Source organism: Labeo rohita, chromosome 3, assembly GCF_022985175.1.
Source record: "Labeo rohita strain BAU-BD-2019 chromosome 3, IGBB_LRoh.1.0, whole genome shotgun sequence".
Lineage (NCBI taxonomy): Eukaryota > Metazoa > Chordata > Actinopteri > Cypriniformes > Cyprinidae > Labeo > Labeo rohita.
Genome location: NC_066871.1, coordinates 57,204,705 through 57,217,295, shown reverse-complemented (window position 1 = coordinate 57,217,295; position 12,591 = coordinate 57,204,705). Strand labels below are relative to the sequence as shown.

Sequence of the window (12,591 nt, the reverse complement as noted above, 5' to 3'; positions counted from 1 at the left end):
TACACACTGCTTTGGCAGCTGTGCTTCTCTGACTATCCTGACATCAACACACACACACACATTCATGATAACTCATTTCAGTCACATTCTGACAAGCTCCTGAACTATAACAGACTGTTTTTTTTTATTATTATTTATTTGAACTTAGATATTAAATAAAATCCTCTAAATGTCACCCTTGAGTTCTGTGATGCAGTGTTTGGAGTCTCTCTCAGAGACTCCTGGTATACAATGTGAATACATTAAATGAATGTCATGTAATTGCATTGTTCTTCAATGTGTTTTCACTGAATAACTGGTGTTTCTAAAAAAAAAAAAAAAAAAAAAAACAACAAACAACATATATTCATTTGTAATAATTTGTAATATAATATTCATCAAAATGCTCCTCTCTAAGTGTGTGTGTGTGTGTGTGTGTGTTTTTATTTATTTATTTATTTTTTTTTGTTCTAGCTGATGAAGTTTATGGTCACTGAATATCTTTCTGAGGTAAATGTGACATCATTGATCTCAAACAGTTTTATTGATGTCTTTCTGCGGGTAAAACACTGACTGGAGGATTCCATGACTCACAAGTTAAGTAAGCATTTCAGTAAGTTGTTCTGTTTATTCTGATGTTTATTTATGTTTATTTGCTACTGTAACTGTAGTAAATAGGAAGAGATGACCACTTCACTACAGCCATCAATCAGCACACATTAAAGAGTGACAAAAATGCATTTATTTATTTTGTTTTGTTTAAAAAAGGGCTTGAAATTTGAAAGTGGAGAGTTTGATTCATATTAAAAGTAACAAAACAGAAAAATGATTGTGATACCTGAATGGCAGGAGCTACAAACATGAAATACACACAGCAACAGTATGTGTGTGTGTGTGTGTTTACTTGTTTTTGCTACATTGTGGGGACCAAAGGGTAAGGGGATAGAAAATACAGTGTGGAGAGTATAAAAACCATTGCACTTATGGAGAGTCCCCACAAGGATAATAAACCAGACGTGTGTGTGTGTGTGTGTGCACTTGTATAGCTATTTTTGTGAGGGCAGGTTTGAAATTTAAACCCCTGGAGTGAGGACATTATTGTAAAGTGAGGACATTTTGGCCGGTCCGCACTTTCCGAGACCTCTTTAAAGGCCTGTTTGAGGGTCAAGACTTTGTTTTAGGGACCAGGTTATAATTGGGTAAAGGTTAGGTTTAGGGTAAGGGGTTGGGTGAGGCACTTAGTTCTGATTAGTGGATTTAGGGTAAGGAGCTAGAGATTGCATTGTGTCAATGTATGTCCTCCGTTGTGTGTGTGTGTGTGTGTGTGTGTGTGTGTGTGTGTAGTGAGTGTGTAACAGATTGTGGCATCCTGACAGCAGGCATCTTTGGCACAGAGCTCTGTGTAATTGACTGAGCACAACTCATACTCTCATTCAGCCGTATCTCTCTCTCTCTCTCTCTGTGATGATCAGCAGCGAGAACGACGAGCAGGACAGAGCAAGGACGAACAGAAGGAGAGACGCAAAGAGGAGCAGCGTGACAGAGAGAGAGAGAGAGAGAGAGAATGTTGTCTGAACGAGAAGTCGAGGCATTAGAACAGAGAGAGAGAGTCAGGAGGAGCCCTAAATATGCGTCCTAGTTCTGTGCTCTTTAAAGGGGAGCACACATGATACAGTCACTATCTAAACCAGGCCACAGAGAGAGAGAGAGATGGAGAAACAGGTGAGACTCTCTCTCTCTCTCTCTCTCTCTCTCTCTCTGCTGAAGGTCATCCTGTCTGACCTCTGACCCCTCAGGCTCTGTATCTACTGTCTCTGCAGAAGACCAGCAGCACATCACAGACATCACAAGTAGGGGTTCGACCGGACGCAGAACTCATGGTTCGGATCACGAGTTTCTGAGTGTGTAACAAATGTCTCATAGCTGGCGCCAAGCGAATGCAAGTCACATTACAACAGAATTTTCAACACACTCAAATGTATCTGGTGTGATAAAACGGCACTGCTTTACCCCGCTTTCACACGACCGGAAGGAGCGAAAGCGGTCAACTGTGGCATAATAAAAGCTCTACTGCTCTCAAGCCGCGTGTCGCACTCGCTCCATCGGCCTCCACTTCCACTATGTTTCATACGACAGTGACGTTAATGAATCTTAAAAACATTGGCTTATCCATGACGTGATTTCTGCCCGTATCCCGGCAGATTGCATCGGCTGTGGAGATGAAGACGACAACTACATGATTCCACACTCGATCATAGTGTCATCAAACTACGCTTTTGTTTCTGTGTTTCTTTTGAATATGCGCCCTCTGGTGGTACTCCATGATGGTTAAACTTTGCAGTTAATCCACAAATCACACACGCGTTGAACCGTGGGGCCTTTACAGATCAACTACGACTCGTTTAAGAAGATTCGTTTAAGACAAGAAGAACCTACACAGAGACCCTCACTAGCTTTACCGTCAGTTTTATCTGGATTCATGCAGTCCGTCTCTCAAGATGGGGCGGTTTTAGATTCCATCCTCATACAAATGATACAAATGACCTAATTAGTGCCTGTGAAAATTGTATTACTGTATGAAGTAAATACACAAATACCTATTAAAGGGGTCCTATTATGCTCTTTTACAGAGTCTTGATTTTGTTTTGGGGGTGTACTAGAACATGCATTCATGCTTGGTGGTTAACATAATTTACATTATTACAATACATGGTAACACTTTACAATACGTGTGCACAAATATGCATTAATTCATGCTTAATTAATGCACAGATAATCAAACGTTAATGTATAATTTATGAAGAACTAAACCATTTATTAATGATTACTACATCAGCAACTAATGAACATTCTATATGATTCATAGATTAAGTAATCAATTAATTGTTATTAGTTAAATGTGTCATAATGTATTAATTCCCTAATAACTTATTTTATTAACTAATAGTGTAAATTCATATGTAAATTACCACAGTAGTCAAAGCTATGTACTGCAACTTCCAGTTGTCTGCTTTAATTACTCATTAGCTAATGATTTGCAAATGTATCATTATGTTCTGACTTTACTTGTTGAGGCACATGATTAACTAACTAATTCTAAATTCATAACCACAATGACATGTTACTTAATTAGTTAATAGTTCTGTGCCTCAACGAGTAAAGTCAGAACATAATGATACATTTGAAAATCATTAGCTAATGATTCATTAAAGCAGACAACTGGAAGTTGAAATGCATGGCTTTTACCCATTGTGTTAATTAACACATCAATTTACACTATTTGTTAATAAAATACGTTATTAGGGAATTAATTCATTATGACACATTTAACTAATAACAATTTATCAATAATCTATGAATGAAAGAAAAGTGAAAGTGAAAGTGACGACGTATTGTCAAATATGGTGACCCATACTCGAAATTGGTCCTCTGCATTTAACCCATCACGAGTGCACACACACAGCAGTGAGAAGTGAACACACACGCACACTGTGAACACACACCCGGAGCAGTGGGCAGCCATTGCTCCAGCGCCCGGGGGACCAACTGGGGGTTCAGTGCCTTGCTCAAGAGCACTTCAGGTACTGAGTCATGATTATCTCTGCATTAGTTAAGCATGAATTAATGCATATTTGTGCACCCGTATTGTAAAGTGTTACCCAATACATGTCTCCCAGCCTGGCACATGAGGCTCGATTAGTTCCGGGTTTAATGAAGGCCTGCCTTCCGAAAAAAAAAAATGTGTTGTGATTGGTTAGCTGTCCCGCTGCGTTGTGATTGGCAAACAGCTTAGACGGTGTTTCAGTACTGACACGCCCCTTGTCAAAGAAGCAAGTACCGTGTACAACTGTTACTGCAAGCTAGATTAAAGTGATTCTTACGTTTTAAATATGGATATTTTCTTACAAAAACGAATCGATTTGCTACAGGAGGCCTTTATTAACTAATAAAGGTGATGAAGGAGATTAAATAAACTAATTAATAAAGCTTGGGAGTGATTTGGGAGATTTTAATATAATTCTGATTGCATTCGTCTGAAAGAAGGAAGTCATATACACCTAGGATGCATGGAGGGTGAGTAAATAATACGCTACAGTAGTGTTGGGTCCTATCGTCAACCTGCGAGATCACCAATACATGATATTAGCGTGCTAATGTATTTCATTATTTCCGTACTTGGTTTCATTTCCCGAAACCAGCTCCAGCATAAGACTAAAAGCAGCCTAACATTATCAAAGAACATCATCACCGATCAGCCTAGCCTATTCTAGTGCAAGTTTATGTGTTTTAAAAAACACTTGCGTTATAAGTGAAGCTAACGTTATCTACACTGTATGATGAATAAATCTCTCACCACACACCGCACACGTCTGCGGCGCGTTACAGCTCTGAATCATTGCTTGCGTTTATATCCGCCGCGCTGCTGTTTGTTGAAGTGGTTCTCCGCACTGCATCACTAAAGTTAGGCTAATCCCCCGCCTCGCCCCATCAATTTGTATGTATTTGCTCAGGAAGACAGGAAAGTGAAGTCAATTCGGCACTCGCATGCCGTCCAAATGGCACAACTAGACCAGCATAAACCAAAACAAAGCAGCATAAACCAGCATAAACCAGCGTAGGTCAACATAAATAAGCCTAAACAACACAAACCAGCATGAACAAGTATAAACCAAAATAAAGCAGCACAAACCAGCATAAACCAGTATGAACCAAAATAAAACGGCATACACCAGCACAAGCCAGGTCAAGTCACCTTTATTTGTATAACGCTTTTAAGAATACAGATTGTGTCAAAGCAGCTTTACAGTGTTAAATAGGAAAAATGTATATAGCATGTAATAATGCAAAAAGCCAACATAAACCAGCATAAACCATCACAAAAGAGCATAAACCAGCATAAGCCAACGTAAATGAACTTAAACCAACACAAGTCAGCATACACCTGCAGAAACCAGCAATAAATCAGTGCAAACCAGCATAAACCAGCCAGGATTCTCAATACAGAGAATCATTCTAGAATAAAGTGGTGGTTCACCCCAAAAATATGTCTCATTCTTCATGTCACTTCAAACCTGAATGACTTCACAAAAGAGACTTAGAAGAACACTTGAGATATCTTCCGTTGTTCCACTGAAGAACATAAGACATACACGTCCGAATGAGTAAATAATGACCGAATGATCATATTTCCTAGTGAACTTTATTGTTGAATGTTTATAAACTTTTACATATTGTGTTTTCCCCCACATTTTTCCCCTCTTTCCTTTGTCGTGTGATTTGTTCAATTTTCTTGTGAATATTTTCTGTGCTGTTTGGATGTTGCATGTTTGTTTTTCTTTGTATTTTTCTGAATAATAAAAAGCAAAATGAAAAGAGCTGTACAAACATGCGTGACCTGACTAGCAGTGAATGTAACGGTTGCTCTGTTCAGCTCACGGTTTGACATTGTGAAGGTTGTGCGCGGTTGGCGCTGGACAGGACGCGTGGGCTGAGCAGCGGTTCTTCATCTTCATCTTCATCTGCGTGTTTAGAGAGAGAGAGACGAGCGCGGTGTGATTTCGCAGCGTTTAGAGCGCGTGGCCTCGTACGTGGGCGCAGCTCTGACTCACAGCTATCCGACGGCGACTGGATCATTTTCTCTCAGTGTCTGACGCTTCCAGCGGCTCATCATCATCCTCACACACACACACACACACACACCGTTTCCCATCATGCGTCTCTTCAGAATACATTAGTGCGCATACCTTAGCGGCCATGATCATGGAGGAGCCTCCCTTCACGCCCAGGATGGGGATGTGCGTCTGCGCGGAGATGAAGTCCAGGATCTGTGCGATGGCCTCCTGGTCGGTGTCGTCTCCGAACACCACGCCCTGCAGCCAGTGCTCCGTCATCAGGTCGCAGATGCTCTTGATGATGCTCTTGGGGTCCGTCTCGTTCATGGTGAGCATCTCCACGTTGGGCGCCAGCGGCATGTGGCCGAAGTCGTCTTTGTCGCGGGTGCCGGCGAGCACCACCTCACTGGAGTTTCCCACCAGCACCACGGCGATGCTCAGGCCCTGCAGCAGCTTGGAGACGGGCGGATACTGCGCCACCGACGACGGGATGTAGTGGGCCACGCCCCCTCCGCCCCGCTCGCGCCGCGACTGGACGGCCAGCGGCAGCAGCAGCAGCAGACACAAGGCCAACAGCTGCTGCAGCGACGGGCAGGGCCAGTGACGCGGGGGCGGGGCCAACGCGTGAAGCCACGCCCGCCTTTCCTGAGAGGGTGGAGCTAAGCCACGGTAGATGCACACGGACATGATGGAGGAGCGAAAAACCTGCGAGAAAAGAAAACAGACAGACGGAGATTACAGCGCGTCTGTTCATGAGCAAATGTCCTAAATGCAGATATTTGTTATTTATTATTCCTGAAGTGGGAGGATATTTCTGACACGTTAATCAGCGTTGTGAAAGGAAATCAGCAGACGAGCACCTGGAATTCTGATTTTCACAATACCGCCCAACAGACAATTTATGGGTTTCAGAGGAGAACCGTTGAGAAACGCTTGTGTGGACCCTTAAATTTAAGCAGTTTTGCAGCATTCGTTGGACAGACTGATATTAATATCATCCGCTTCAAAAGATGTTGGAAAAACTGAGTGTTTCTGGGCCAAAGAGTCTGTTCCTGTCAAAACTGAACATCACAGACCCAAAACTCCCACTGAACATCACAAGAGAGAAAAAGAGACTGAAACCATCAGAATCGCGATCAGCCCAAAATGAACAAAATATTTATCCAATAATTAAAAAAAAAAATAATAAAACCGCACCACAACTGAAAGATTTCACAGCAAGAAAAAAAAAAGTGCAGATACAGCTGCAAGATTTGGAGCAATCTGACAACCACAGATCAGTATTCAATAAACGCATTGAAAAAAAAAAAAAAATCAACAACTCTACATTACACATGAATGTATTCAAATACAGCCAAATTATACAGTTCATTAGTTTGATTCATTACATAAATTCGGCATCATAATCAATAATGTGTAATATAACAATTAGGATGCACAATAAAAATATAGAGTATATATATATACACACATATATACAGTACTGTACAAAAGTCTTAGGCCACTAGTATTTTCATCAGCTAAAAAATGTTTTTTTAAAGTCAGTTAAAGTCGGTCTTTTGCTTTAATGTATCAGTAGGAAATATCAGTTTACATTTCTAAACATTAATTTTTCCATTAATTATAATAATCCAGTGAGATTTTTGTGTGGAGCACAGGCTGTTGTCAGACTCCTTGTGCAAACAAAAATCTCACTAGATTATTACAATTAATGGCAAACAGAATGCTTGGAAATGTAAACCAATATTTTTTACTGACACACTACAGCAAAAGATAGAAATAACTTACTTTAAACCATCTTTTAGCTGGTGAAAATAGTGGCCTAAAACTTTTGCACAGTACTGTATATAGAAGTTTTAATTGATAGATATAATTTTTTGATTTATTTATTAAAATCATGGAGAAAAAAAAAATCACTCTTAATAGGATTTTGGGAAAAACACTAAACTGCAATGTTTCCACACTGGAGGGCATCCAAAAACTGGAGAAACTACACCTCAAACTTTACTGGAACAGCAAGAATGAAAAAGGAGGAAAAAAGAACAAAACAACAGAGACAAAACGACAGTAAAAGACCAAATCCAAGCAACACGAGCCTTCAGCCTGCCCTTGGACAGAGCTCAGCAAACACGAGCCCTGAACACCTGAAGTCTCTTCGTAGGCCAGAGAGACTGGCGTCCGGTTAGCGGCTGTGTTCTCCGCCGGTGTCTGTGACACACATGAATAGTGCAGCAGCAGACGCTCGGCAGATCAATATTTGATGGGAGCGTCGCGCATCTTCATCCTGTTTATTATGGATGAGATAAACTCTCCCCTGACGAACAGAGAGAGAGCGACGACCCGGCGCCTACACACCGTACGACCGCATGGAGCCGCGTTACACAACAGCTGTAATGATCAGCGGCTGATTATAGAGCGCTGAAGTGTTCAGACACAGAATGAGGAGAACAGACGCCATTTACTCTCACTCATCTCACTCCTCACATACATGACTGACTTTCTTTGTCTCAGCCTTTCTGCCCATGTAATGGAAGTCATTGGGGTCCAATGTTGTTTGAGCCCGTATGATCTTCAATATGTCTTGATACATGTCAGAATACAGTCATACAGGTTTGGATGGGCACTAGGGAAAGTAAATGATTTTGAGGCGTTTGAGCATTTTGTACTGAATGCTGCTGCGCTTCAGAGACGGAGTGACAGAAAGCACACGATGGAGGAGAGGAAAGCGTTTGTGATGCAGAGACTGACACACAGTTCAGAGATCTGAGTCTGCACTTCTCTCGGCCACTCAGTTTCCATAGCAACCATTAAAATAGACCTCTCGATACAGTTGATGGCCTCACACACACACACACACACACGCACACTCAGGCTCCGCCCCTCTGCAGAAGCCACTCACGTCACTGTAATTAGCATAAGAGAGTCCTGGTTATGAGATGAGACACACACACACACACACACACACACACACACACACATTCACACCACACTGTAATCAGTGAAATGAGATTGATTGATGCTTTTCACAGATTACAGCTTCAGCTCACTTGGCTATTTCAGGAGCACATTACATGGATGAGGACTGTGTGTGTGTGTGTGTGTGTGTGTGTGTGTGTGCGTGTGTTCGGCTCCGATCAATTATCGGTGCTGTAATCTTAGACTGAACTCAGGTCTTCAGCCATTAACACACATCTTAAGTAATTTCTAAGTGAAACTGTGTGTTCAATGAGGAATAAAACCTGCACTATGGAGTCAGCCATAATAACGTGAGATTCATTTACAGCATAGCATTTTCATTGTACGTTAAAAAAAAAAAAATCAGGCTCATGGCCATCCACACACGCAGCGATAACCTCGTCGAGCCGGCGAAACAGCAGCTCAGAGCAGGCGGAAGAGGGCGTGTCCAGCGAGAGATGAGAAAAGTGCAGTTCTATGCAAATGAAGAGCAACTCTCAAGAGTGACAGCCAGTAAGAGTGAAGACTGTCAACGGAGCTCAAACGTCTTGACAGGACAGCGAGATTCAGAGTGACTCACTGTTTACGTCTGTAACCACAAACCGAATTATCCGGACGAGTTGCAAAATGAGTCACACAGGGTCAAAATGGCATTTTATTATTACCACATTTCATTATTACATTCTGAAATAATGTAAAATATTAATAAATAAAAGTATTTTAAAAACATCATAGACTCTGTTTTAGTTCCCGTAACATATATATATATAGATGGGCGTCGGAAGCAAAGTAAATGTGGGTGGGTCCTGCCCAAGTGGCAACCTCCTGGTCTCCCTCTTGAAGCCAACATGGAAGTGACTAAAACTGCAATTCATCGACTGGCCGCTAGAGACTGGCTGCAAAAGGGAGTCAATCCCCATGTTAAAATGCCCAACTTCACAGCAGAAAAAAATATGTTTACAACCTGGTGCAAAAAGTGATTTTGGTCTATATAGCTAATTTTGCCCTTCATGTCAACTGTGAGGGGGGTGAAATCTACAGGTGACGTCACGGACACTACGTCCATGTTTTTTACAGTCTATGGTCCTGCCCTTAAAAACTTTCAATACGGCTCCAGTGGCGTAAGTGGTAAAGTGAGTAATTAGTGTTTTTTGACGCAAGCGACCCAAGTTCACGTCCCCCTTTTGCTGAAATTGTTGTTCTGCCTTTTCACATCTCATTTTACATCGGAAAGGCATTTGATTCAATAAAAATGAAGGAAATAATCGAAAAGTTTGAATAAAGTATCGGGTAGGGTTAAATGTATCTGAGCAGAAGATACGCTCAGATGCTTTGTTTACTTTGTGATGTTTTATTAACAAATTTCGGGAGGAGCTCGCACAGATAATTAACACGGCCAATTCACCATTAGCAATCACACTCCCTATCCAAGCACCTCAACAGAATCCCTTTAAATAGCCAAGCAGTCCTACCTTCATTTATCTCTAGTTTTTCAGCATTGGCACGTCCAATAGCCTCAAACATGTCCGAGATCGAAATCGAGGAATATTCCTTGGATATCGAGGATCCTGCTGCTCCTCCAGCCTCTATCCAGGCCGCCTCTCAGGCCACCAGTGCTTCGCAGGATCCTCCAACCGAGCCCGTGGCTGCATTGCAGGGCCGCAGGCCTTCCCGCGCCACAGCCGCTCATACTTCTAGGCGCCGTATCTCACCATCACCACCACCTTCCAAGCGTCAGCCATCTTCCCCAGCGTCTTCTTACGCTTCAGCCCTCTCCTCCGCCCCACCCAAGGGGAAATGGACCGTAGTTGGACTCCGCCAGGCGCTCGCCAGCTCCGGCGTCTTCATCCCCCGCCGATCAACAAAAGCGGATCTCTTTGATCTCTACGCTTCTCCTCAAGCGGGGGAGAATCTAAATTCCACTCCTCCCTCCAGAGCCTCGGGCAGAGCATGCACGGCCACAGCGCTCCCTACTCACGGCCCGAGCAAACCACCACTCCTCAGAGGACGGCTTCTCGGCCGTCAGGACGCAGCGATAGGCAGTCAGCGAGCCTGGGCCACGCCCCCAAGGCCGCGGCCGCCAGCCACTGCCCTCCTCCTAGATCATCCGAGCGGGAGCTCTTCGCCTCCACAAGCCGCCTTAGTGGCGCGAGCCCGCCCCCACCGGCGGAAAAATCCCGCTCGCAGCTTTTGCCCCGCTATTCTCCCAACCCCGTCCCCTACCCATGGCCCGCAGCACCGCCGTCCAATCATAGTACGAGCCTTCCCCCGCTAATGGCACAAGCACCGGTGCCCCTCATACCCCCCCTCTTCCCTTCCCTCTCCTCCACCCCAGGAGCTGTCCCCAGCGTGAGCCTGCCGCTTACCACACAGGCTCCGATGCCCGCCATTCCCTCTCTTTTTCCTCCTTTTTCTTCCGTCCCACAAAATGCCCACAGCGCGAGCATGCCCCCGCCAGCAGTTACGGCAGCTACCTTTCCTCCTCAAACCCGCTCTCCCTTCTCACTAGCCTCAGCCACGCCCCTTCCAGCCCCGCAAAACGCTCTTGCGCTGGAACCGCCCCCCGTACCCAACTCCATCAGGACCCAAATTCTGGCAGGTGCAGACGTGGATCTTGTTTCCCTCTTGTCTCCAATTTCACCCTCACCCGCCGATCGCCAAATCAATTGCGGCGATTTTTCAGTCACCCTCAAAAATTCAGCGCACAACCAGTCACGTATATTGTCATTTGCCGAATTTACCATTGCCTTCACCCACTATTCAGAAGTCATCTGCGCCACATTTCCCCACAGGAGACGCGAACTCGCGCTATCATACGGAGGTTCCCACTTTTACACGTACCACAAGTTGTTTTCCGCCAAATGTGCCATCCGCATAGCCCAGTGGAACCAGTGTCCTTACTGGGGGGCTCTGGACACGGAGCTCCATAACAGAGTGTTCCTGGGCTGCCGCAACATTTCTTGCGCAGTCTGCCGTTCTTTTTCCCATTCCACCATCAACTGCCCTTTTATCAATCCATCCATTCCTCCCTGCCCCGAATCATCCCAACCCAAATCCACCAGCTATGTCCCGCGCCTTATGGATACCCCAGCCACACCCACTCCCACATTTCGCCGCCACCCATCTTCCTCCGACAGCCAGGTCTGCACCGACTTTAATAGCGGCAGGTGCACAAGACAACGCTGCCGGTTCATGCACGTGTGCAACTTTTATGGCGGTGCTCACGCACGTCTTGTTTGTCCTGTCCAAAAAGCTGCAAATAAAAATTCTAAAAATTATTTATCGACCCCTGTAAATGTTTCTCGTTTGTCTGCAGAATTGCTTCACCACCCTGACTCTCATTTTACAGATTATGTTCTTTCAGGTCTCGCACACGGCTTCCACCCTGGTGTCGAAAGTCTCCCCTCCCAAAGTCTCATCTGCCCAAATCTCCAGTCCGCCCGCACCGAACCCGAAACAGTTGACCTCCTAATAAAAAAAGAAATAGACGCAAAATTTATGATCGGCCCCTTTTCCGTCCCTTTTTCAATCTCTCATCTCCACATAATTCCTCGTTCCCTAGCATTAACAGCCTCATTCCGCTCAAAGAATTCTCTCTCCATTATCACGATGTCGACCAAGCCATCACCCTGATTAAAGAGGCTGGTCGCGGGGCTTGGCTGGCCAAAGTCGACATTACTTCTGCCTTTAAAGTAATTCCCATTCACCCAGATTTTTGGCACTTATTCGGCATCCGCTGGAAGAATAAATTCTACTTCGCTGTCCGCCTCACATTCGGTTGCAGAAGCAGCCCTAAAATCTTTGACACATTGTCAAAGGCAATTTGCTGGATCCTCTCCAACAATTACAACATACCCTATCTGATTCATCTTTTAGACGATTTCCTAATCGTCTCGCCCCCAGACTCCACTCTGTTATCCAAATCTAGCTGTTCCAAACGCGAACTATTATCTATTCTAGGTCATCTAAATTTCGCGATGCGCATCATCCCGCAAGGCCGCCCCTTCATCTCCCACCTCCTCTCCCTGGCATCCTCCGCCCACGC

The 12,591-nt window shown here is 44.2% G+C and overlaps 1 protein-coding gene across 1 annotated transcript in view; it reads right to left on the bottom strand.

The window, feature by feature from the left end:
• Positions 1–12,591, bottom strand: part of grin2ba (glutamate receptor, ionotropic, N-methyl D-aspartate 2B, genome duplicate a) — a 46,026-nt gene that overhangs the window by 16,064 nt on the left and 17,371 nt on the right. Inside the window, 1 exon segment of the mRNA XM_051105750.1 lies at positions 5,724–6,296. Within this exon segment, the coding sequence (XP_050961707.1) occupies positions 5,724–6,278 (555 nt within the window). The 5' untranslated portion in view covers positions 6,279–6,296.